A 26905-nucleotide genomic window follows, 5' to 3' on the forward strand; every position below is an offset into this window, starting at 1 on the left:
GATAAGTGGATAAGTCATTTTGTAGCATTACTTGGTTTGTTAAATCTACTACTCTACATTTTTTACAAGCTAAATATATCGTTTTGTTAACTTGGATCTGTTCTTTCAATTTTATGCCCATGCAGTGATCCAGTAAAGATATGTGCATTTGAGAAGCATAAAATATGCTCTATTCTAATGAAATTTCTTTCGACAGTGCTCTTGGCAAACTTGGAGTGTATATGAATTCTGAAGGTCAAGAAGGCAGCACCTTAGCAATATTTATTCAAAGCAACATGGAAGATCAAAAAATGATGGGTAAGTTAACCTCTTGGCAGTTCTTCCTCATAAATTTTTCTACTTTGTTATTTTAAAGTCGCCCATTTTCTGAATCGGTGTACAAATAAAGAACAGGTAAGAGTTCGTTTTCATACATTTACGTATTCTGTTGTATATATAGTGCTCTGACTTGCTTAGTAAGATCTGCTTTGTACTTAAGGTCTAATTGGTAACACCAAGCAACTTCCAAGAAATTTACATCTAATGACTGATTCCATGATATTAAACCGTATGCTGTTGTCGTTGATATATAGGGTATACAACTATACATACATGTACAGACTTTACTAGACACATATTGTCAGATAAAGTTCAGTCTCTTTTTCTTTGTTTAAGCAAAATATATGGCCTTATATGCATCTATTTCCATTCTGATATAGCTGAAAGCATCATGTTGTATGATCTAATATGTAATAGATAAATGGAACGAGTAGGGTATGTCCTAATTAACTCTGACATCATATTCGATAACCAGTGTCTTTCTTTTACATGGACGGGATACTTATGAAGAGAATCTTGGTATGTATTCTTTGGATGCTTTCAAGTTTATGCATGTCATAGTTTTTTCGTTTGCACGACACATTTAATTAAATTTAAATTTTATCAAATGATCAAATGCTTAGTTGGGAAGTCATTAATTTGTAATTCCGGTCATCTTTTAAGTACAGGCATACTTGGCTGAATTTGGTGCAACAGTTCATTATTCATGGCAGCTCTTATTTCTTTTCTATTTACATATGAGCTCAATTAATTAATGGGCAGACAAATAAGATGTTTCTCTATATAGATGGTGCTACTTAGTATGAAATGATATGTTTTGGTTCTACACACACATGCTAGATTATGCATCACTTTAAGAATTGACTGAAGTTATTTGTTAGTAGTACACAAAATGATTTGTATTTTTGGAACGACCACATGAGCCTCTTTTTATTGACAAGGTTGGCATAATGTCCAGGTCCACTTCTGCAACAATGCCAAGATAACCTATTATTCTTTCTTTATAAATATTTATTGATCCAAACAGATTGTTCCGCCCTATTTATATGAGATGATGGATGAATATATTTACAAAATTTTCAAGCTCACCCTAAACTCTTTCAATTGGTCTACAATTTCCTGTATTCTAAATAAATAGTGCATCTAGGCATTATTGTAAGCTGAACAAAATATTGACCTCCACCACATGTACAGATTTCCCGAATGGAAAGGGTCTACGAACATATTGGGTGAATGTGTCAATGCTATTACGTAAACGTATCAGTATCACACTTATCATGTTGAACGGTTACTTTCAGTAATCTTACAACTATTTTAATATATTATTTATTGTGTGCATAAAATATATCTTAAATGATGCAATATATGTGTTTCCTCTTTCTGACAATAAGCGAGTGTACTTGGCTGTTTGCATTATTTGTTCCTATAATTTTGATCTCTAACCCTTAGTTTCGGCAAACCTTTACATCGTAGTGCCTCACTCTCTTGGATTGATTTGCCAATCAAGTGCTATTTTTCATTTTAGTTGTGGAATATCACCATGATGGTGCAATGAGAGTTTGTTCCCTATTCACTGCAATATTGGAGGAATGGCAGGACTGCTAGAGAAGTATAATGTGGGTTGATTTGACATAGATAATCCATAACTTGGTGTGTCGTGTGCACATCCATCGTCGGGTATGTATAATAGTAATCCATCTCATCATGGGATGTTAGTGTTGACTAAATCAAGGCGAAAGATACAAACGGAAGATTTATGGGTGCATCATTAGTACATAATCTTGCTGCATGCTCTTCCTCTCGATATTAAGTATTTCTGTTTTGGCATTACAATTTACTTTACCTGAGTTTCTCATTTACTTTTTTATCATAAGTTCATGCTGGCATATATTGTTGAAATTTTCCTTCCACTTAAATATAAAATGCGAAAAATCACATGATAATTTTTAAAAATACCAAATAAGTGGTATTGCTTTAACCAATTCATTATTTATATAGCTGGTAACACGTAGCGGTATAGTTCACAGCGTGATCCATTCTCATGTAAAAGAGCTTTTCTGTGTACATGGTTTATTGGTACTACTATTCCATCTTTTATTGGAAACTCACCTGTAGTGCTGGCATGTAAATAACTAGCCCGTGCGAATGCACAGGTTGACGACTAGTGGTTCCTAATTCCCGATTCCTCGTCATCTACTCGTCTCCTCTGGTCTCCGGAAGTCTGAAAGACTGAAACCCTAGCGGCTAGCTCAATCGCCCAACGCAACTGCGCAAGGCAGGCACTCCGGCAGGGCACCCGCCGACGGCGACGGCCAAGCGGCCGGCGAAGGACGCCCGTCCGGGAGGCCGATGAGGCAAGGAAGGAACTGCGCACGCACGCATAGGTACAGGTGTACAGCCCCGTGCAGAGTAAGATTTTTGTTCTTCTCTAATTCAAAGAACAACTTCCTTTTGCTCTGAAGATTTGAACGATTTCCTAGTCACATACATCCAACGAGATGCTTTCTCCAAAGTGACTGAAGATAAAATAATTGAGACTTTCATGGTCTTGAGAAGGCGGTATACGGACAAATAAGGTGTGTCATATTTTACGCAAATGTAAAACTTGAACATGAATTTTAATATGCTTTGCAAGACCTTATTGATATCATGATATGTGCTTTGGATATATTGTGTGTGCATATGTTGGTTCGTTAAATTTGTGGTGTAAATTTTCTTTTGTGCCAATTGGACCACCCTGACATAAAATCCTGGCTACGCCACTGGTTGGAACCGCCAGTCCCTCCCTGCTGCCCTCCTCTCTCTCTCTGTTGCCGTGGCTAGACCCAACGAAGTAGAAAGTGAAGGAGGAAGATCTGGGACACGGCGAGGTGGTTTTTCCGGTGCTCGAACGCCTCTTCCCTGAGCTCAAACTCAACACCACCATGACTGTTACAGTGCCCCTCGCGTGGCTTTATACACGAGCCAGCGCACCGAGCTTGACCCACGCTTCCACTCGCTCCCGATCGCCCGTGCTCCGCTCGCTCCGCTCGTGCCCGCGTCGCGCTCCAACACGCGCGCCCCACGGCAAGCTCCAACGGCCACGCCCTCGATCACCCACGTGACTCGGCCAACAGCTACCCCCAAACCCACGCACACAACGCACACCCACAGGGACACGCCCCGTGCTGGACCTGCACGCACACACGCACTACTCGCCGCGGACCCGATGCGTCCAATGTGCCCAGTGCGTGCCCATACACGCGCCCGGCTCGTTCGACACCTCGCCGCGGCTTATTGCCCTAACATTCGCGCCCTAAGCCGTGGCTCAGAGCAGCCCGACGTCCTCCACGTCGTCCACGAGTAGGGCTTGCTCCTCCGCCGGCGCCTTCTTGAGCTGTGGGCATTCGCGCTTGAAATGCCCGCGTTCGCCGCACTTATAGCAGCGGCCGCGCCGGTTCCCGCCGAAGCCCGATGCCTCGCTGTGTGCATCCTCGTCGTCCCGCGCACCGCCCTGACGCCACTCCCGCGCCTCCACTGCACCGCCGTGTACAACAGCTGCCCGTCCGTGCGCTCGCTGCCCGCCTGCCCGCGTCGACGCAGCCGCTCGTCGAACGCCTTTAGGCGCCCAGTGCATCCTCGAATAGCAGCTCCGACAAGTCGCAGAACTGCTCCATCCCGGCGACCGTCGCGTACAGGATATCTGGGACGCAGTCCAGGAGTTTCTTCACCATCGCCGCGTCATCGAGGGTCGTTCCCAGCCCGGCGTAGCGTGCCGCCATGCCACTGATCTTCCCTGCGAACGCGTCCAGCGACTCATCGCTCGCCATGCGCAGGAGCTCGAACTCCCCGCGCAACGTGCCACGCCGCGCCGCCCGCACGCGAGCAGCCCCGACGAACCGGGCCTTCAGGCTGCTCCATATCTCCGCCGCGGTCTTCTTTGCGGCCACCTGCAGCAACAGATCATCGGCGAGCGCCCGGAGCAGGTAAGCCCGCGCCGGCTTATCTTTCTTGGTGATCACCGCCGACGCAGCGTCCTCCGGCGGCACCACCACTTCCCACAGCCCGACGGCGTGCAGGTCGGCCTCCACATTGATGGCCCAGGTGGTGTAGTTCTTCCCGTGAGCACCGGCGCCAGATGCGACGCCACAGTGCCTGCGCTGCCACCGTATGGGACGGGAGACATCGCCGACGCGCCCTGGCCTGAATGTGGCTCTGATGTCAATTGTTGGAACCGCCAGTCCCTCCCAGCTACCCTCCTCTCTCTCTCTGTTGCCGTGGCTCGACCCAACAAAGAAGAAAGTGAAGGAGGAAGATCAGGGACACGGCTAGGTGGTTTTTCCGGCGCTCGAACGCCTCCTCCCTGAGCTCAAACTCAACACCACTACGACGGTTACAGTGCCCCTCGCGTGGCTTTATACACGAGCCAGCGCACCGGGCTTGACCCACGCCTCCACTCGCTCCCGATCGCCCGCGCTCCGCTCGCTCCGCTCGCGCCTGCATCGCGCTCCGATGCACGCGCCCCACAGAGAGCACCAACGGCCACGCCCTCGATCACCCACGCGACTCGGCCAACAGCTACCCCTAAACCCACGCACACAATGCACACCCGCACGGACATGCCCCGTGCTGGATCTGCACGCACACACGCACTACTTGCCGCGGACCCGATGCGTCCAACGTGCCCAACGCACGCCCATACACACGCCCGGCTCGTTTGACACCTCACCGCGGCTTATTGCCCTAACATTCGCGCCCTAAGCTGCGGCTCAGAGTAGCCCGGCGTCCTCCATGTCATCCACGAGCAGGGCTCGCTCCTCCGCCGACACCTTCTTGAGCTGTGGGCGTTCGCGCTTGAAATGCCAGCGTTCGCCGCACTTATAGCAGCAGCCGCGCCGGTTCCCGCCGAAGCCCGATGCGTCGCTGTGTGCGTCCTCGTCGTCCCGCGCACCGCCCTGACGCCGCTCCCGCGCCCTCCACTGCGCCGCCGTGTACAACAGCTGCCCGTCCATGCGCTCGCTGCCCGCCTGCCCGAATCGACGCAGCCGCTCGTCGAACGCCTTCAGGCGCCCCAGTGCATCCTCGAACAGCAGCTCCGACAAGTCACAGAACTGCCGCGTCCTGACGACCGCCGCGTACAGGCGATCCGGAATGCAGTCCAGGAGCTTCTTCACCATCGCCACGTCGTCGAGGGTCACTCCCAGCCTGGCGTAGCGCGCCGCCATGCCGCTGATCTTCCATGCGAATGCGTCCAGCGACTCGTCGCTCGCCATGCACAGGAGCTCGAACTCCCCGCGCAACGTGCCCATCCGCGCTGCCCACAGGCGACCAGCCCCGACGAATCGGGCATTCAGGCTGCTCCATATCTCCGTCGCGGTCTTCTGCGCGGCCACCTGCAGCAACAGATCGTCGACGAGCGCCCGGAGCAGGTAAGCCCGCGCCGGCTTATCTTTCTTGGCGATCACCGCCGACGCAGCGTCCTCCGGCGGCACCACCGCCTCCCACAGCCCGGCGGCGTCCAGGTCGGCCTCCACCATGATGGCCCAGGTGGTGTAGTTCTCCCCCGTGAGCACCGGCGCCGGATGCGACGCCATAGTGCCTGCGCTGCCACCGTACGAGACGAGCGACATCGCCGGCGCGCCCTGGCCTGAATGTGGCTCTAATGCCAATTGTTGGAACCGCCAGTCCCTCCCAGCTGCACTCATCTCTCTGTCTGTTGTCGTGGCTCGACCCAACGAAGAAGAAAGTGAAGGAGGAAGATCAGGGACACGGCGAGGTGGTTTTTCCGGCGCTCGAACGCCTCTTCCGCGAGCTCAAACTCAACTCCACCGCGACTGTTACAGTGCACCTCGCGTGGCTTTATATACGAGCCAGCGCACCGGGCTTGACCCACACCTCCACTCGCTCCCGATCGCCCACGCTCCGCTCGCTCTGCTAGTGCCCGCGTCGCGCTCCAACGCGCGCGCCCCACGGCGAGCTCCAACGGCCACGCCCTCAATCACCCACACGATTGGGCCAACAGCTACCCCTAAACCCACGCACACAACGCACACCCGCACGGACACGCCCCGTGCAGGACCTGCACGCACACGCGCACTACTGGCCACGGACCCAACGCGTCCAACGTGCCCGGCGCGCGCCCATACATGCGCCCGGCTCGTTCTCAGGAAGATTCAGATACCGAAAGCAATAGGAATGGGAAAGCGGAGCGGGCAATAGGTTTATGACTGAGCACTAGAGCCTGGAATAGCAGGAATGAAGGTTGGGAAATATGCCATGCAGAATTCCAATAAGTTGGCACTGCTTTCCCTTTCCATATGAAAAATGGAGAGGAAAAGCATGGGTGGACCAAGCGTTTTAACCGGAATCTAGTGACGGAGAAAGAAGAAAGAATGGGAAGAAAGCAGCCATGGGCAAGCTTTAATGAATTGAAATAAGTAGGAGTTACAGCCTTTAAATTCGAGTGAAACGAGCCTTTGACGTAGTCACAAATTCGACTGCCCTTTCACTATTACTATTATTTCGAGTAATAGTGGAAGGAGTGCCAAAACCCATTTTAGTAGAAAGCTGCTGCCCATACATGCGCCCGGCTCGTTCGACACCTCGCTGCGGCTTATTGCCCTAACATGGGCTGCTGCATGAGGTGCCACCTCATCATTCCACCCCTCATCATTTTTTTTGAATTTTTTTTAAATTTTTTTTATTTTCAAATTTCTGAATAATTTTAACCTCTAATCTCTAATCACCACCCCTCATCACTGCTCAATTTATCCTCTAGTCTCTAATCACCCATCATCATTCCAAATCATCTAACTTCCTGAACGGTCACCCATCCTCCCACTCCCCCAGCCTGAGCACGCCTAACTTCCGGGATCTATTCTCCCTCGTTTCCAAGTTTGCACTTGTTATTTTCCTGACAATAGTAAGATGTCAATCCTATTAACCCTCAGGAATTGTGCTTGAGCATGAAGTGACACATTTCACTGTTTGAGTTTGAAACTATTGTTTTAAAAAACAATAATTATTTAGTAACACTAATATTTCTTGAATAATTAGTTTGACCATTTTTTGACCATTGTTTGACCACAGTTTGACCACAGTTTGACCAGATTTGACCAAAATTCAAAATAACTGAAATAATTATTTAGCAACACTAATATTCTAGAGTAATTAGTTTGACCATTGTCTGACCATTGTTTGACCACAGTTTGAATTTTTTTCGATTTTTTCCACTCTAGATCTTAAAAGCCCCGTAACTTTTTTTGTTTGGTTTTTGAGGATTTTGAAAATGTTAAATTTGGATGTAACTTTTCGAGTAGATGATTTTTCATATAAAAAACTTTTTCATCCGAGTTCGTATGCAAAAGTTATGCCCATTTTACTAAATTTTAGAGAGATTTTGCAAATAAAGTCGAAATTCATATTTGTAAATTTTCCCAACAACTAGACCATATATCACATGGGAAACTTATTTTATTTCATTTTTTTGACATTTTGATAATTTTCTTTTATTTTTTTTAAACTGAAAAGGCGATCCAGGGGGGGAGGGGGTGGAGTTTGAAAATGGGACCTTTAGTACCGGTTCGTGCCATGAACCGGTACTAATGCCTCAAACCCCATTAATACCGGTTCGTGGCACGAACCGAGACTAAAGGTCTAACCCTTTAGTCCCGGTTGGTGCCACGAACCGGGACTAATGGGCATTGCACCCTTTAGTCCTGGTTCGTGGCACCGACCGGGACTAAAAGGTCCAGACGAACCGGGACAAATGGCCCATGTGGCCCCTGGGCGCACGAACCGGGACTAATACCCCCATTAGTCCCGGTTCTAGACTGAACCGGGACTAATGGGCTAACCCGGGATGGACCAAAGCCCTCTTTTCTACTAGTAGAGCGATCAGTTTGAGCAGGCCATGAACTAGAGGGTGCTTGGATACGTTTTAGTCCCATGACTAAAAGTAGTGGGACTAAAACTTGCTAGCGTCACCGATGCTTGGATCCAAATACTAAGAGCATGCTTGGATTCAAGAGACTATTTTTAGTCTGACTAAAACTAATCTCTTTTAGAGGGTAAAGTTCCAATCACCCCTGACTAAAGAGAGGCTAGAACTAGTCTTGAGACTAAAAACTTTTAGTGAGGGGAACCCTACTAAAATGTGGATTAGTCCTCTCTCTCCTCATTTAACTCCTCTCCTTTAACACATGCGAGTTCTGGATTGGAGGGTTTGGAGGATAATAAATGCTCATTAAGTTAAATTTAGTCTATTTAGTATTTGTATCCAAGCATGGGTGAGGCTAGCAAGTTTTAGTCCCACTACTTTTAGTCATGGGACTAAAACGTATCCAAGCACCCTCTAAAATGAATAAAATCAAGTTAATGAGCATTTATTATCCTCCAAATCCTCCAATACAGAACTCGCCTATGTTAAAGGAGAGGAGTTAAATGAGAAGATAGGACTAATCCACATTTTAGTAGGGGTATCCCTTACTAAAAAAGTTTAGTCTCAAGACTAATTTTAGTCCCTTTTTGGTCAAGGGTGCTTGAAACTTTAGCCTCTTAAAGAGACTATTTTTAATCAGACTAAAATAAGTCACTTGCATCCAAGCACCCTCCTAGTAGTACTATCACACAAACTGGTAGTTGGTTGGTAGGCCGTTGATGGGTGATACAGCGGTTTGTGTCGTCGGACATGGCGTCAAAGCCACAGGCTCTCGACCGGTACGCACTACTTATAAATTAGCACGCGCAGCAACAAGTGAGCCACACGTCCACACGCGGGGGGAGAGGGACGGCGAGCGCGGATGGGCGCAGAGGCTCTGCTCCGGCAGCAGGAGCCATGGTTCGTCTCGCTGGCCATACTTGGCGCCCTCTACGTCGCGGCCTTCGCGTGCCGCCTCCTACACATCTCCGGCATCGCGCTCTGCCAGCGCGGGCCCAAGGACCTTCGCCGCCGCTACGGGGCGTGGGCCGTCGTCACCGGCCCGACATCCGGCATCGGCCGCTCCATGTCCCTGGAGCTCGCGCGGTGCGGCCTCAACCTCATCATCGTCGGCCGCGACCCCGCCAAGCTCCAGGACATCGCCGGAACCGTCTCCAAAACCCACGGAGTGCTAACCAAGACCGTGCAGTTTGACTTCTCCCTCGTCTCCACTCCTCAAGGTGAAGCAAGCAGCACGCAGCACTCAAGGAACTACCGTACATGGTACAAGGCTACAAGCTGTACTGATCGATCGTGTTTCGGCAGGGGAAGAGGCGATGCGGCGGCTCCGGCAGGCGGTGGATGGGCTGGAGGTGGGAGTGCTGGTGAACAACGCAGGCGTGGCGACGCCGCACGCGACGTACCTCCACGAGGCCGACGCGGAGGCATGGGTGAGGATGATACGGGTGAACCTGTGGGCCGTGACGGAGGTGACGGCGGCCGTGCTGCCAGGCATGGTGGAGCGGGGGAGGGGCGCCGTAGTCAACATCGGCTCCGGCGCCGCAGAGGCGTTGCCCTCCTACCCGCTCTACTCCGTCTACGCCGCCACCAAGCGGTACGTTGCTCAGTTGTCCAGGAGCCTACACGTTGAGTATAGAGTCAAGGGAATCGATGTGCAGTGTCAGGCACCGCTGTATGTGGACACGAAGATGGTGACGAACATGGTGACGCGGGGAGGGCTCCTGTCCTGGCTGATCTTTCCGACGTCGGACGCGTACGCCGGCGCTGCGGCGCGCTGGATCGGGCACCGCCGCCCGGTCTGCATGCCCAACCTCGGCCACCGGCTGCAGTGGTGCCTCTCCCACTTCGTCCCGGACAGCGTCCTCGCGGCGCACCGCCTCCGCGAGAACCTCCGGCAGCGGGACGTCTTCCAGCAGCTCAGGTCATCATCAGGCCAGAGCACCGTCGGACGTCGTTAGCGGCGACCTGACCCGCCAGCAAAGTTTGTTGGCAGGAGTAGCACATGGTTTTGTTGACTTGGCATTTATTATTATGTGACGTATATCTTTCACAAATATTTTGAATTCTTCTTATCTATGGCCGGCGATCTGGACAACAATGAAATAATTTACTTTGTGGGACAACAGAAAAAGACGGGCAGGAAAATAAAGTAAAGTGAGATTTCATATTGAGGTAAACTTTATTTGAAGGAATATTGAGGATTTGAGGTAATTTCTATCACGATTCGTTGGGGAGAGGCTACGGCCCAATATCTCTTAGCTATCCCAAAACAATCAAAAACTCCAGAAAAAAAATCAGAATTTGCTGGTAGTTGATCCTGCGCCTTCTTCCTCCTCATCCACGCATCGCTCCACTCCACCACCCCCTTCTCTTATCGTCGGTCCCAACCACCCATGGCCGGCGGTGCCAACGCACTCGGCCTCACCTACTACTGCCTCCGTCCGGTTTTATTAGAGCATGGTTAATAAGAGAGCCGGCTGTTGGCTATATGCCAAGGCCATGTCACATACAGCCTTCATTACAGCCCACTTGTACAATAGATTGACTATACACTGGCTATTAGAATGACTATAGTAATCAATGTTTGCATGTGGATGGAGACAAGGAAGCTCACCTGATTGGGAGAGAGAAAGGAACGCCCAGCTTTTTACCTTGCACACGGCTGCATGTGGGTTACTTTTTCTTGTTTCTAGAGCTAGAGCCGGCGATGAGTGAAGCGCCCGCTTCCTTCTCTTTCTTCCCTTCTCTCTCTTCCAGCTAGGATATTGATGATGTGGAATGGCTTATAGTCTGCTGATTAGGACCTATTGTACTTGCTCTTAAGGCCCGTCAATAGTACGCAATTAATTTCCCTTGATTATCTCCATTGCATGCACAGAGGATTGGTTACACATCCACGTGATTAGTTACATGCACCACGTAATTACTATCGGCCAGTACTAGATGTGGGCGTTATTGGAACAAGAAAAGGCCAAACGCGCCACCGGCTGCATGCCTTAACTAGGCGCTGCTCTGGTTGTCCATTGCATGCTTCAAATAATGTGTTGTTAGCGTTAAATTACGCGCCATCAACATCAATTTCTTTCCTTAGTGCCTGAGTTTTTGCTGGCAGGCCTAACAAACCTGCACGGAGGAAGTACCGGTGTGCGGAAACCAACATTAATGGCGCTGAGGCCAGACGCCGCTAGCCCGATGCCGATGCGGCTTTACCAGGGGCGTTGAACATATCAACGCCGGTAATGCTAGCCTCTAGCGTTGGAAGGGGACGTCACTAAAACATCAGCTACAAGCAGTGATGAAATTATGGGACCCCTCCACTTAAGTAAAATTTGACAACCAAAATCCAGCACAAGAAGCACCATCATTCAGCTGTCACCTGCATAGACAACCATCTGCATGTATTCTTGAACGATAAAATCTCCTTGTTCCACTATGAAGAGAGCAAAAGAAGAGACACACCTGATGGAGCTGCCGCCGCCTCGTCGCCGCCATCCATGAACCCTCATGCCGCCCATCTGAAGAATCAGCGCGCACACACACACACACACACACACACACACACACACACTCTCAACTCGGCCGCCATCGCTGCCCCGCCTGCACCATCCATGAACCCTAACTTCAGATCGGCACACACACGATGTCATCAACTCCGAGACGCCGCCATGAAGGGCACAAGCGATGTGGGAGTGGAGCCGAGGCAGGTTTATTCATCCGGACGCCGCTCCCACCATCCTTACGGTGCACGACTGACCTATAAATCTAAACCTTGATGTGGTGAATAAAAGTTATGTAAAACTTTGTAAGTTGTTCGCAGGTGCAGTATTATTTCTTTGAAATTGCAAAATAATAACTAGTACTAGTATATAGGTACCACTTGGGCCCAGCCCATTAGTAGAACCTAAAGCGCAGCTGCAGCTTGCACCACACACGATCAAAACATTCTTTCACTCATGTACTCCCTCCTATCCTTTTTACTCTGTATATAAAAATTGTCTGAAGTCAAACTTCGTAAAGTTTGATCATATTTATATGAAAACAAATTAACATCTACAATGCTAAATTTATACAATATGAAAATTAAAGTCAAGACACATCTAATATTGTTGATTTCACATTTTGAATGTTGGTATTTTTTCTATAAACTTGGTAAAAGTTTACGTTTTGACTTGAAACAAATCTTAGTATGTTACTATCTCCATTGCAGATCCCAAGTCTGCAACTGACAACCGCCCACGGCGATGACCGCGGCATGCCCGCTCGGACTGCCTGAACCACAAATCCTCAATCTCCTCCTTCAGAAATCACAAGCGCTATGCTCTCTCGAGTCCCACGTCAACGTTGGCGTGCGTCTGCTCCCTTGGACCTCAATCCCCAATTGCACCCCGGGAATTGAGATGTGATGGTAACTTATTCATTTAAATTTCCAAAAATTTCTCTATCATTAGTTGTATTTATGTGAACAAATTTACTGGTCCAAAACTATCTCTTAGATCTGTTCTATGACTTTGCCTTTTTCATGCATATTGTGCCTTCTTATATATAGTTGCCCCCCTCCCCCCTTGTGTTTTTATCACGCTCCGCCATTGGCTAACGATGCAGGAGTGCTACATAGTACGCGTTGCCTAGCTCTGGCGGCTCGGGGGGAAAACCTAACCTCTCGCCATCGACCCTCCCGTCGACTCCTCCAGCCGCCCCTGCCGCAGGCCCCTACCGCGGTTGCGGTAGGTCCAGTTCCCAAAGGAGGATGGGGATCTTCGGCCATCTACCGGCGGCGGAGCGCGTGCCCTTGGGCGCAACTTGGTGCTATGGGGCGCTAGGGCAGCATCCTCGGTTCAGGCTCTCGGCATGGCCTCGGTGTGTACTAGGTGCTCGGCAGCGTGCGGCTGTGGCTGCACGCGTTGGCCACGGCGGCGCTCGGCGCTGGATGCGTGTGCGGCCCTCCTCCCCATGGCTTTGGCTCCGCGGGGAAATCTAGATCCGCTGGATCGGGCGATGGAGGCGTCTCCGTGTGTTTCTCCTCCTTGGGGTCATCGTCTCGGAGCCGGCTACGACTGAGAGGCCAGTGGATGCGGCATGGTCGCCATGGATGGCGGCAATTTCGCCGCGTGGTTTGCTAAGGCGGGCAGTTGGTTTCTGTTTGGCAATGATGATGGCATCGAGAGGAGCTTGGATCGCAGCACGGACTTCGGTAGTCGGTTCTTCCCGGCGTGTTTGAGTTGCTCTTCTGTGGGTTGCATGGCTGCTTTGAAGTCGGAGTTGTGGTGGACCGTGTCCAGGTGGTGAAGATGACAAGCACTCGGTGGTTCTTTATGGAGGGCACAGTCGGTGCAAGTCCTGCATATTTCCCTTGTGAAGCTCTTTGTCAAAGTTGGAAATGTCGGTTTCTCGCGAGTGTGGCATTCTATTGGCATGTGTTGTTGTGGCTTCTTTGTGGTTGTTTGAGGGTTGGCTTCGATGTTGGAGCTCTATGGTGAAGTCGGAGTCGCCTGTTCAGAGGCAATCGGAGATGACGATGACGCTTGCGACCTCTCGGCAGATGTCTTTCTTCTTTGCAACTATGTGTTCTATGTTGCTGGTCAGTTTGGCCCGTGATGCCCGTACTATAGGTTGGATTGTAGTGGTTTTTAGCCCGGTTTCTGTCAATTAACTAGGCAATTCTTACTTCTTCTTAATCATTGAAAATGCAAATCTTTTGTCTCTTTAATGAATAAACAAATAATGGAAAGCTCTCCGATCCAACCGACTGATTTTCCTCTTGTAAACCTCCTTCTTCGTGCGCCACGTGCCCCCCGCGTCAGGCTGCCCACCGCTTCCCCCATCCTTATCTCTACCGAAGCTGTATCCTCCACACATTTCTCTCTTCCCTTGCTAACGAAACTGATAAGTCAATTGGGAGAGCAGTTGAGGCAATAGCCAACAGCGACATGACGGTGTCCGGGCTGGAGTTAGCGGTAGTTCACCAAAGTTCAACTCCCATAAGTCCCCCACCAAAGAGGGAGTCAAAGAGGAACAAGACTGAAGAGGACGGTAGGAGCGGCAACCCGACGGCGAAGAACTTATTGGCGGGCTCCCTAGAGGAGCGCCGCCGGGCCCAATGAGTGTCCTGAGCTGGAACTGTCATGGCGCGGGCTACGCTGCGACAGTTCGCGAGCTTCGCGGCTTCGCAAAGATTTTTGCCCCTACCCTTCTTTGTATCGTAGAAACACAAGTTGATAGAGGAAGGGTAGAGAGTTTAGCTGCAACTTTTGGTTATGATAACGGCTACGATGTCAGTAGTCAAGGTAGAAGCGGAGGTCTAGGGAATTTTTGGAATAATTCAATAAATGTTGAGATTTTGGGTTATTCACCGTATCATATTGATTGCTTGGTTGAGGAGGAGAACTTGAATCCGTGGAGGATGACGTTAGTATATGGGGAAGCTCAGACCCATTTGAGGCATCAAACGTGGGACACTTTATAAAGGATTAGCAATTTGAGAGATGACCCTTGGCTGTGTATACAAGATTTTAACAAAGTTCTATGTCCGGAAGAACAAGAAGGAATAGGAGAAAGGAGTAACGCTCAGATACAGGGCTTTCGCGAGGCCGTGGACGTTTGCATGCTTATGGATATGGGCTATCAGGGACAATTCTGGACATATGAGAAGAAAGTCAGGGGAGGGAGTTACACCAGGGTGAGGCTTGATCGAGCGTTGGCAACGGCTGCTTGGAATGAACGTTTCTCGACGGCTCATCTGAAACATCTTACGGCGGCCACCTCGGATCACTGCCCGATCTTACTTACCATGCATGATGGGCCGGCAGCCAGAGCACCGAGATCATTCAAGTACGAGGTTATGTGGGACACGCACGAGAACCTGAGCGACACTCTGCTCCAGAGCTGGACAGCAGGCGGTGCCACAGCAAGAATGAATGAGCTGCGGGTCAAACTAGGTCAGGTGGCTGCAGACCTGGGACGATGGAACAAAAACACGTTCGGGTCGGTTCGTAAGGAGATCAAGGGGCTCAAATCAGAACTCGAACGCCTGAGGAGTAACCCAGCGAGGACGGGGCCTTCTCATGTAGATCTGAAAATTAATGAGAGGTTGATTGAACTGTTTCATAGGGAGGAACTGATGTGGAGGTAGCGATCGCGGCTGGAATGGTTGTCGGCAGGAGACAGGAACACTCGCTTTTTCATCTTCGTGCAAGTCAGAGGCGCAAGAGGAATATGATCAAAGCTCTAGCCAACTCTTTGGGGGCGATCATTGATGATCCTGGAGCGTTGAGAGCGATGGTTTCAGATTTTTACCAAAGTCTTTACACATCCGAGGGTGTCAGTGGATTGGATCAGGTCCTATCCAAAGTGCCGACAAAGGTAACTCAACAACTGAATGATATACTTTTAGCTCCATACACTAATGAGGAGGTGAAGACAACCCTTTTTTAGATGTTCCCGACAAAGGCACCGGGGCCTGATGGGTTTCTGGCTCACTTCTATCAGCGTCACTGGGATATATGTGGAGAAGAGGTGACCCGTGCAGTTCTCAGGATTGTCAGAGGTGAGGAAAGTGCGGAATGCGTGAATGATACGGTTTTGGTACTAATTCCAAAAGTTTTGAACCCGACTCAGCTAGCACAGTTTCGTCCCATTAGCCTGTGCAATGTCATCTACAAGATTGCTTCAAAACTGATTGCCAATAGACTTAAACAGATATTACCGGATATCATCTCCCATGAGCAGTCATCCTTTGTCCCCGGTAGGCTAATCATAGACAACATAATATGTGCTTATGAGTGCCTACACTTTATGAAGCGGAATAAGTCCAAGTCCAATAATTACTGTGCGCTGAAACTTGATATGATGAAAGCCTATGATAGGCTAGAGTGGGATTATCTGCAGGCCATGATGGAGAGATTGGGTTTTGCACAGTCGTGGGTTGATAAAGTTATGAGCATGGTTCGTTCTGTCTCTTTTTCAGTTATGTTTAATGGTGAGAAGCTTGAACACTTTGTGCCATCCAGAGGTATTCGGCAGGGACATCCCATTTCCTCTTATCTTTTCTTAATTGCAAGAGAGGGTCTTTCGTGCCTTTTAAAATCCATTTCCGAGTCGTCGGGTCTTGAAGGAATCAAGGTGGCTCCTACAGCCCCGGTTGTGAACCACCTCCTCTTCGCTGACGATAGCCTGTTGCTTTTTAAGTCTAGTACGGAGTGTGCGACTGTGGTATCTAACCTGTTGGAAATATATTGTAATGCATCTGGTCAGAAGATCAATAATGAAAAGTCATCTATATTTTTCAGTAAGGGCTGCCCACAACAGAGAAGAGATCCTGGCATGCCGTTGGCCAGGATAGATCTTGATATGAAAGGGATGATTTCCTTAGACTTGTAGACTTAACCATATAGATAAATTGGACTGTCAAGTTAATCTTTCTGTAAGATACTTGCACAAGTTTTTGCAAAGAATTCCAAAGGAACTTCAATTTGTTTAGTAGAATTAGATAGTGGTTGTGCTAATTAATCATTTTACAAAGTGTTAATGATCCGCTTTGTGTTGCTGTGGTGATTGATAAATGAGAAGGAAAACATAAAAGCAAGGATAGTGACATACTCCAATGTGTTGTGATGTGACTGATAAGATCATTTTCTTCGTGATGTCTCCTTTATAAATTCTAGGATTTCTGATGTACTCCCTTTGTATCTAAAAAAGTCATATATTTTGATACGGAGGGAATATTGAACTGTTGTTGACTTGATGCATGCACTGTGCTTTCAGATGCATGGCAGTGGCGGTTTTGCGCATTGAGATTGATGGTGCATGATGATGCCGCAAGGTGCCGAGGAGAGAAGCACCTCCTAGATCTGAGATTTGCAAGCACCAGATGGAATGGCAAGTCAAGCTGGCCAGACGTGTTAGTGTGTGCATTGTTTGTTGCCTGGTTGATTTCTTGCGAAGTGCTAATTGTTGATATGGGTGATGATATTGTTGTGTGTAAATACATAAAACAAAATGTCTTGGCTAATGCCTGCTGCTCTCTTGGTCGGTTGGCTGGTTGTGTTGCCAACTGTTGGGCCTCATGAAGTAGCTAAGCTAGTGTTGAAGGAAATTGAACTATCCTTGTTTTATGTATGTATTGTCCCCAGTGAATCAATGCAATGCAAAAAGTTTGAACAGCTGGTGGTGGTGGTGGTTGAAATTTCCAGTTACACACTGTGTGCATTTCTCTCTCAAATGGGGACTCTGGAATCATCTGCAGTTAGTTGGTTCAATCAGGATGGATGGCTATATTTCAAGCTAAATAATATTTTGTTGTTGGCTCATGAGCATCTGGTAGTGTGTGCTTTCGTGGCTGGAAGTAAATTACTCTACATCAAGAGGTATTGGGGAAGTATGCATCAGTCTAGTTATTTGAAACCCTGAACAACGGGTTTAAAATTTACAAGTTGCTGGACACAGGCGGACGATGAGCCGAAGAAATGAACAACCTTGTACTGTAGTACCGAAGAAAGAACCGAATTATTGGCCTGTAATTATTTATTTGTTTGTTTTTCTACTTATTTTATTTATTTAGTTATCGATCTCCAGTAATGGGCAGTAATGGCTGGAGTTGTAAGCAGTAGCTGGCTAGCAAATAGAGTCGAGCCGCAACAATCTATTAGTAAGCAGTCTAGCCGTTGCAAGAATGCCAACCAATCTAGTAAGCAGGCATGCCATGCTGATTCTCTTTCCCATGAGAAACCAAAGCCTATAAAGAAATGAATGCACGCCTAGAGATGCCCATCAACTAGCCAGGAAGGGTTCATCTTGTGCCACCTCACCGATCCGCGGCACCACGCCCTACTACTTCTCTTCACCATGCCTACCAAGACTATCTCTATATACACTAGAGGTAGGCATTCGTCCGCGTGCGGGATGCGCGTGCAACTTATGACTTGGGGCTTGGGCGACGGCCGGCGAGAGGCCGTGCTCTCCTTCTCCTTGTGAGGAGGTGGTTTTGCACCTAGCTCCTCACCCGTCGATTAGTCGTCGCCGGTGAGTGCTCTGTTGACGGGGAGCATATGTGCTGACTGAATCTCTCACAGTACGGTACGGGAGATAGTGTACAACTCACCCTGCTCTAGTAGCTCGATGGCGTCTTGCCTTGGAAGAAGTCCGTCGAGGAAGATACATGAAACCTGAGAGGAGGAGGTCGTTGGCAGATGGCAGCGGCCGGGTCGTAGGTGAAGGTTCCCTCCCTCTGGCTCTTGTTGTTGCCGCCAGTCCCTCGCCGCTGCTCTCCTCGCTCTCTGCGTTGCCGTGGCTCGAACCAACGAAGGAGAAAGGGAGGAGGAGGATGAACACGAGGACACAGTGGTTTTTCCCGGCGCACGAACGCCGCCGGCCGCACGAACGGCCACTTGTTTCCTTTGTATTCAGAGGCTACATCACGGCTTACAATGGGTTCACCTCTTCTCTACACACACGCAGGCTCTATAAGTAGCCTTACGCACGCACACCTCTACGGCCACACCAGCCACTAACCCACTACCTACATGCACGCACACCACACCAGCCATCCACGCATGACCCGGCCAACACATGGGCATGCATGGGCTAGCTAACAAACTCCACTAAGCTAGTTAACAACCTGGTCATGGACTTGCGCCACTCACGCGTCACACACGCGCACAGACGCGCCACGTCGTGCACGCACACATGGCTTATGGCTAACATTCACCCCCCTAAGCCATGACTGTGCTGCCCATCCTGACGTACAGGACACCGGCTCCTCATTGACGCGGGGAACGCCCTTCTTCATCTCCGGCGACACACGCCACAGCTTCTCTTCCGCTGCAGCAGCCCGTAGTCCCGTGGGCCGCCACGCCGCGTCTTCGTACCACGCACTTTTCACGGTTGTCGCGTCGAGCCGTCGCGACCTCTGCGTCACCATGCAGGTCCTTCGCGACCTCCTCGTCTCCGCGACCGCCATGCCCTTCGCACGCACTCCCCACGTCGCCGCGCTCCCGGCCCGCGCTCCCGCCGCGCACATACGCGATCAGCGCAACCAGGTCCAGCGCCTCGACGTGGTCTACGCCCGCGGTCCCGACGCGCCCGACGCGTCCGGTGTGCACCCATAACACGCACCGGTCGCGTCCGTCTCGCCGCCGCGCCTCATTCGCCACGCTCCGCACGTCTCCAGCTCGTGCCATGATCGCGCTCCGACGCGATCAACGCGGCCGAACTTGCGTGTCCAGGAGCTTGGCCCTCTCTCCGCCGAGCCGCGCCGCGCCACCGCAGCCTCTGCGCCACCGCGCAGGTCCGCCGCGGCCGCCGCGCTCCCCGCACGCACGGCATCACCGTGCTCCGCCGCCGCACGGGACGAGCGCCATCGCCGGCGAGCTCCTCCGAACCCGATGCTCCGATACCAATTGTTGTTGCCGCCAGTCCCTCGCCGCTGCTCTCCTCGCTCTCTGCGTTGCCGTGGTTCGTACCAACGAAGGAGAAAGGGAGGAGGAGGATGAACACGAGGACACAGTGGTTTTTCCCGGCGCACGAACGCCGCCGGCCGCACGAACGGCCACTTGTTTCCTTTGTATTCAGAGGCTACATCACGGCTTACAATGGGTTCACCTCTTCTCTACACACACGCAGGCTCTATAAGTAGCCTTACGCACGCACACCTCTACGGCCACACCAGCCACTAACCCACTACCTACATGCACGCACACCACACCAGCCATCCACGCATGACCCGGCCAACACATGGGCATGTATGGGCTAGCTAACAAACTCCACTAAGCTAGTTAACAACCTGGTCATGGACTTGCGCCACTCACGCACGTCACACACGCGCACAGACGCGCCACGGTCGTGCACGCACACATGGCTTATGGCTAACAGCTCTGGTGGGAGGATTCTTGTTGTTGTCTGCAAAGAAGAAGAAAAGGGTGGTCTCGTCCGATCCGGCGCAGTGCAGCTTGAGAAGGAGGACTGGAGGAGGAGGAGATCATGTCGTCTTGTGGGGCGACGAAGACCACAGCGGCCGAGTCCCGAAATCGCGGCCGCGATTGTTGAGATATGTCTTTAGCACATGTATTCTTGTACTTCAAGTCTCCTCCTTGTGTATAGTTGAGGATATGACTTGCCCTATGTACTATATATACTTGTGCATATGCACCTATCAATACATTGAGAGTTGCATCCTATTCCTCTACATGGTATCAGCCTAACCCTCGATCCCCAGCCCTAGCCGCGCCGCCGTCGCCTCCCCAGGCCGCCGCCGCACCCACGTTCCGCGCCGCCGCCTCCCCGCCGCCGCGCCGCCTCCCTTCCTCCCTCCCAACCCTACCCCGCCGCGCCTCCACCCTGCCCGCCGCACCCCTCCACCCTCCCTGCCTCCCCTCGCCGCTCCCCCCGAGCTGCCTCCCTCCCGCAAACCCTAAACCCTCCCCGATCCCATCTCGCGCCGCCACCCCCCTCCCTCTGCCATGTCGGCCCTCGGCACATCCTCCTCCTCCAGCGCACCTCCTAGCAACCCGTTCGACTCCTCTTACGGGTCCGAGCCCGATGAGCCCCAAGCCGCCGACATCCGCAACATCCACCTCTCCGATCACGTTCCCATCATCCTCTCCCACGCCTCCGCAAACTACTATGCCTGGAAAACCTACTTCAACCTCCTCTTCCGTGAGTACAATCTTCGTGATCATGTGGACGGTCTCGCCAATTTCTTTGCCGGCGCCCACGACGCCAACTGGCTCGCCATCGACGCCACCCTAATCCGGTGGTTCTTCCTCAGCGTTTCTCCGGACATCTTCCACACCGTCGTTCGTGATGGGGACGATGCCTACACGGTGTGGACCAAGATCAATGGCCTCTTCACCGACAACAAGCTTCAACGGATTTTTTTTTGCAGCAGGAATTTTTTGGGTGTCACCAGAACGACTCCACCATCGACGCCTTCTGTCTCCGGCTCAAGACCCTCTCCGACGAGCTCAATGACGTTGGGTTCAAGGTGGGCGACGAGATTCTCGTCTCGACGCTCATCGCCGGCCTCAACGAGGACTTCGGCAACGCCGCCTCCAACCTAACCCTCATGGCCAACCCCACTTACGAGCGGGCGGTGGCCTATCTTCGTCTTGAGGAGCGGCGGATGAAGCACCTCCGCACCCGCGCCGTCCACACCGCGCTCGCCGCCGGCCTCTCCATCGGCGCCTCTACACCACCCTCGGCGCCTCGTCCTCTGGCTGTTCCGCACCCTGCGCCGGTGCCGCAGCCGCCCCAACCACCTCGCAACGGTGGCAACGGCGGCAACGGCGGCCGCGGTCGCTGCGGTAACCTCCAAGGCGGAGGCAAAGGTGGCGGCGGCGGCGGTCAGGCTCCTCAGCAGCAGCCCCCGCCACCCTTGGCCGGTGGTTACAACCCCTGGACGGGGGTCGTGCACGCATACAGCATGCCCGTGCCGCGGGCCCCCGCCTGGGCATCCTCGGCCCCCGCCCGAGCACCCACCAGGTGCTTCTGGCCGTGCCTTTTGGCGCCAACGGCGCCCACGGCGCCCCCCCCCTGCCGCGCCCTCCTACGACGCGTACGGCGCCCCCTACTACGACCCGGCACTTCTAGCGGCACTGCAGCAGCCGCCACCCTACTCCGGTGGTGGTGGCGATTGGATCATGGACTCCGGTGCCACCGCTCATATGTCCGCTCATCCGGGTAACCTCTCCTCTGTTCATCCCACTTCCACTCCCTCCCGCATCATCATCGGCAACGGTGTTGGTCTTCCTATCTCTCATGTCGGTTCTGCACCTTTTCCTTCTAACTCTCGACCTCTCTCTCTTAATAATGTCATTGTTTCTCCCCATCTCATTCAGAACTTAGTTTCTGTTCGCAATCTTTCTCGTGATAATTTCGTAACTGTGGAATTTGACGAAGTTGGCTTTTCTTTTAAGGACGCTCACACCAGGATGGTTCTTCACCGTTGTGACAGTCCCGGCGACCTCTACCCAGTTCAGTCGCCGTCATCTCCGGGTGGTCCTCGAGCTTTTTCCGCCGGCGTCGTTCTTTGGCATGCTCGTCTCGGGCATCCTAGCACTTCTTCACTTCATCAAATAATGAGAGGATTTTCTTTTTCATGTAATAAAACGGCCGCTCACTCATGTGAAGCCTGCCGGTTAGGCAAACATGTTCGCCTTTCTTTTAGCTCCTCTTCCACAGTTGCATCTTTTCCGTTTGAGTTAATTCATAGCGATGTATGGACATCTCCAGTACCCAGTAATTCTGGTTATCTTTATTATCTCGTCATACTGGATGATTACTCTCACTTTGTGTGGACATTTCCTCTTCGTAGGAAATTCGATGTTGCCGCTACTCTCATTGCATTCTATGCTTATGTCTCCACACAGTTCGGGTGACCCATACTCGCACTTCAGACCGACAACGGGAAAGAATTCAACAATCTCACCATCCGCCATCTCCTTTCCACCCACGGCACCGTGTTTCGTCTCACGTGCCCATACACCTCCCAGCAGAATGGTCGTGTCGAGCGCATCCTATGCACACTCAATGAGTGTGTGCACACCCTTCTTTTCCATGCCTACATGCCTTCTCGGTTTTGGCCCGATGCCCTCGCCACCGCCACCCTCCTCCTCAATCTCCGGCCATGCCGTACGCGCTGGAACTATGCGCCTCACCATCTCTTATATGGCACTCCTCCCTCCTATGATGGTCTCCGTATTTTCGGTTGCCGTTGCTACCCCAACACCACCGCCACCACCGCTCATTAACTAGCTCCTCGTTCCGTTCCATGTGTCTTCCTTGGTTACCCAGCCAACACTAAGGGTTATCGCTGCTACGACCCTGTGTCTCACCGTGTCATCACGTCACGACACGTGTACTTTGATGAGCTTGTGTTTCCCTTTGCTCAGGAACAGGTGGTGTCGTCTTCCCCTCCCGCGACGGGCTCTCCTCCGCGCCACCGCTAGCTGCCGGCTTTGGGTGCTCCGGCACCCCCGCCCGCGGCTTCCTCCTCCGGATCGGGGCCCTCTGCGGCTCCCTCCTCCGGCTCAGCGCCCTCGCCGCCTGGAGCCCCGTCGACGCCGCCTACGTCGCCCCGCTCCCACACCATGCATGCTGGGCCGCCGGCTGGGTCGGCCTCTCCTGGCGCCGCCTCCCCTGGTGCGGCCTCTACGGGCGCGGCTTCGACCCCGCCTCAGTCGCCCGCCTCGCCCGCCCCGTCGGGTGGCTTCCCCAACGCCACGGCCTCGACTCCCGCTCGGTCCGCCTCTCCCGTCGACGACATGGAGGCCACTGCCTCTCCCGTGGACGCCGTGGAGGCCACGGCCTCACCGCCACCCGCGGCTGCTCCGACAGCCAGGCCCGTCACCCGTTCGCGCACCGGGGTTTTTCGCCCGAGTTCTCGCTATGCGGATGACTACGTCTGCACCGCCTCGACGTCCGCTCCTTCCCCGCTGCCGTCCTCGGTTCGGGCCACTCTCCGCAACCCTCTCTGGATGGCCGCCATGCAGGAGGAGTTCGACGCTTTGCAGCGGAACCGGACTTGGCAGCTTGTTCCCCGTCCCCGGCACGCTAACGTGATCACCGGGAAGTGGGTCTTCAAACACAAGCTTCGTCCCGACGACACTCTGGATCGCTACAAGGCGCGTTGGGTTGTTCGTGTTTTCCGGCGACTCGCCGGTGTGGACTTCACCGACACTTTTGCTCCGGTTGTTAAGCCGAGGACGATCCGCACTGTTTTACAGTTAGCGGTCTCTCGTGCCTGGCCAGTTCATCAGATGGATGTCTCCAATGCCTTTCTGCATGGTCATCTTGAGGAGCAGGTCTTCTGTCAGCAGCCCACGGGGTTTGTTGACCCGGCGTGTCATGATCATGTGTGTCTGCTCTCACGCTCATTGTATGGGCTCAAGCAGGCTCCTCGTGCCTGGTACCAGCGCATCGCAACGTTTCTTCACCAACTCGGCTTCCACTCTACACGCTCCGATGCTTCGCTGTTTGTTTATCACCAGGGCACCGACACGGCGTACTTGCTGCTCTATGTTGACGACATCATCCTGACGGCATGCACTCCTGAGCTCCTTCGCCGGCTTACTGATCATCTCCGTGCTGAGTTTGCCATCAAGGACTTGGGTCCGTTGCACTACTTCCTCGGTGTTGAGGTGGTGCGTCATCCTGATGGTTTCTTCCTTCATCAACGGAAGTACGCTCATGAGCTCCAAGGTGATCATCGACACGGAGTTCGAGGGCGCGCTGCACAGCCCCGCCGCCTGAAACCAGTAGAGATGAGGGTACGTACCCGGCCGGGCTCGGACCTCCGTCAGACTCGCCCTACGTACGTGACTCTGAACCATGGCCCGACTCGGACCTATACTAGCTTTCCATGAAAGTACGTATATATAATACTCCCTCCATTTCAAAATATAGTGCGTCCACGCTTCCCGAGGTCCAACTTTGACCATGCCCATGCACGCACCTCGTGGTCGCATCTACCGGCCCATGCAAGCTGCTGAGGCACTGGATAAGAGGGGTCGACGCGGGCAAGTCCGAGCCTTTTGCCGACCTGCCGGGCTACCCAGATAACGTCATGCCCGACAGGAAAGGAGGTTATTGGGTGGCGTTGCACCGTGAGAAGAATGAGTTGCCCTTTGGCCGTGATAGCCATCTTCTTGCTGTCAGGGTCGGGACCGATGGGAAGATAGTCGAGCAGATGAGAGGGTCAAAGAAAGTCAGGCCAACCGAGATCATGGAAAGAGATGACGGCAAACTCTACCTGGGTTCGGTGGAGCTTCCTTATGTCGGCGTAGTAAAAAGGAAATAGAGAGAAGTAGAGGATAGTATATATAGGATGGCTTTTAGTTTCATATTATTCTTGCGACTAAATGTAATGATCCAGTTTCTTTTTATATCAGGAAAACTATTGTAATCCATATTTTTATTAGCAAACCATTTGTTTTTCGCTTCATTTTAATGTCAGACAAGTTACCGATGGCGCTTACTGGTATGCCCTAGAGAGATGCTAACTTGAAGAGACGGACGTAGGGCGTGTCGACGGGGCCGATCCACATATATCCGTTCCGCTCCACCACCTCACTCACCATGGAGTCGCTGAACCCACGCAGCGCCACGGCCACCAAGCCGTTCTTGGCATCTCCGGTGACGATGACCCTGACGGCGCTCATGGAGTTCGCCGTGGTACCGTTCTGTTCCCCGTGCTTTTCTCGGTTCAAGCCCGCCCAGGCCAGTACCCATCCCTGGTCGCCTCTGTCGGGGCACACGTTGTCCGGGTACCACGGTAGGTTGGCAAGCACCTCTGTTTCCCCCACCGTGGGTCCGTGCAGCTAGTGACGAAGCAGCCTGCATGACAATGTCTTGGCGACAATGAGACGCGCCCTGTGGGCGCTCACAGCCACGCCGTTGGGAGCACTGATCCAACAATTTGTGCTTGTGCATGGGGCTCACCCGTATCCGTGCTGGGCCTAGTAGCAAGGGAGGTCGGAGAGCAGCGTATCGTCGACGTCCAAGACCCACGCTCCAGATGATCGACGACGACTCCATCACCATGTCGGCCAGCGGTGACACGGCCGGGTGTCTGCATTGACCACGTACGGCTCCCGCGGCGATGGCAGGCAGGACCACCGCGATCGAGGACAGGCGCCAGAAACAATGTGCAACCGCGTTTGCATCCACGTCCGCGCCAAGGTGGCCGTGGCAACAGGAGGAAGGCGCCGGCACGGTAAGGTGAATTGGGAGTCCGGACACTTGACGGATTCCGCGCGATGGCAGGAGCTCGCTCGGTCACGTTGCCGCACTGCGCGACAACACGACGAGACGCCGCAACCAAGAGTCAAGAGATGTGGTGGCGCTCTGTTCTGTGGCCCGCTGTCAGTGTCAGCGCCAGCTCGCCCAATCCCATCATTGTTGCTCTTCTGTGTGGTCGTGCCGCCAGCGTGAACGAAAGCCAAAACCAACACAAAGCCAGGATGTCAAGCCCGAGCAAGCATTAGGCAACCAAACAGTTCTCCGAAAATAAACCAGCCAACAATATTTTATCTCACGGACACATGAAACAGAATACCAAAGAGAAGAGAATATCAACATCAACTGAAGTTCTGCACCATGGGGACACTAGTAGAAAAACACCTAATAGTCCCGGTTCGTAAGGGCCTTTCTTGAACCGGAACTAATGGGTTGTTACTAATACCTTCACCCATTAGTCCCGGTTCAAACACGAACCGGGACCAATGTGCCTCCACGTGGCCCTGTGCGCCGAGCTCAGTCAGGAAGCCTTTGGTCCCGGTTGGTGGTGGATCCGGCTTGCCTGCTCCCTCCCCGTGCTTCAATCCGTGCTCCCACTTCATCCTACGGTTGTCTTTTTTTCTTTTTCCTTTCTAATCTAATCATCTCCCCCCTGATTTTAAGGGGGTGGGGCCGGGCCTTATTTTGTTTCAATCAAATCATGCCACGTATGCGGGAGCACGGATGGCACGCACGCGGGAAGCAGGCAAGTGTCGTCCGTTGGTGGTACCAACCGGGACCAAAAGGCATCCACGCGTCAGCATTCCAGTGGCTGAGGTTTTTTTTGAAAGGAGGGGGGGTTGGGGGTTTTGGGGGGTTAATTTAGGTGTTTCATATATTGTGTTAGCTAGCTAATTAATAGAGAGAAGTGTCCTCTCTTATGTCCGTGCTTGGTCGACGCTA

At 52.1% G+C, this 26905-nt stretch overlaps 1 protein-coding gene across 1 annotated transcript; it reads left to right on the plus strand.

Annotated features, from left to right (window-relative positions):
* Window positions 1–9045: 9045 nt before the first annotated feature.
* Window positions 9046–10399, plus strand: LOC119289676 (very-long-chain 3-oxoacyl-CoA reductase 1-like). The gene is made up of 2 exons (XM_037568944.1): window positions 9046–9456; window positions 9542–10399. The coding sequence occupies exons 1-2, from the start codon at window positions 9099–9101 to the stop codon at window positions 10192–10194; spliced, it is 1011 nt and encodes a 336-aa protein (XP_037424841.1). The 5' UTR covers window positions 9046–9098; the 3' UTR covers window positions 10195–10399.
* The last annotated feature ends 16506 nt before the right edge of the window (window positions 10400–26905 follow it).

This window comes from Triticum dicoccoides, chromosome 4A (genome assembly GCF_002162155.2).
Source record: "Triticum dicoccoides isolate Atlit2015 ecotype Zavitan chromosome 4A, WEW_v2.0, whole genome shotgun sequence".
Classification (NCBI taxonomy): Eukaryota; Viridiplantae; Streptophyta; class Magnoliopsida; order Poales; family Poaceae; genus Triticum; species Triticum dicoccoides.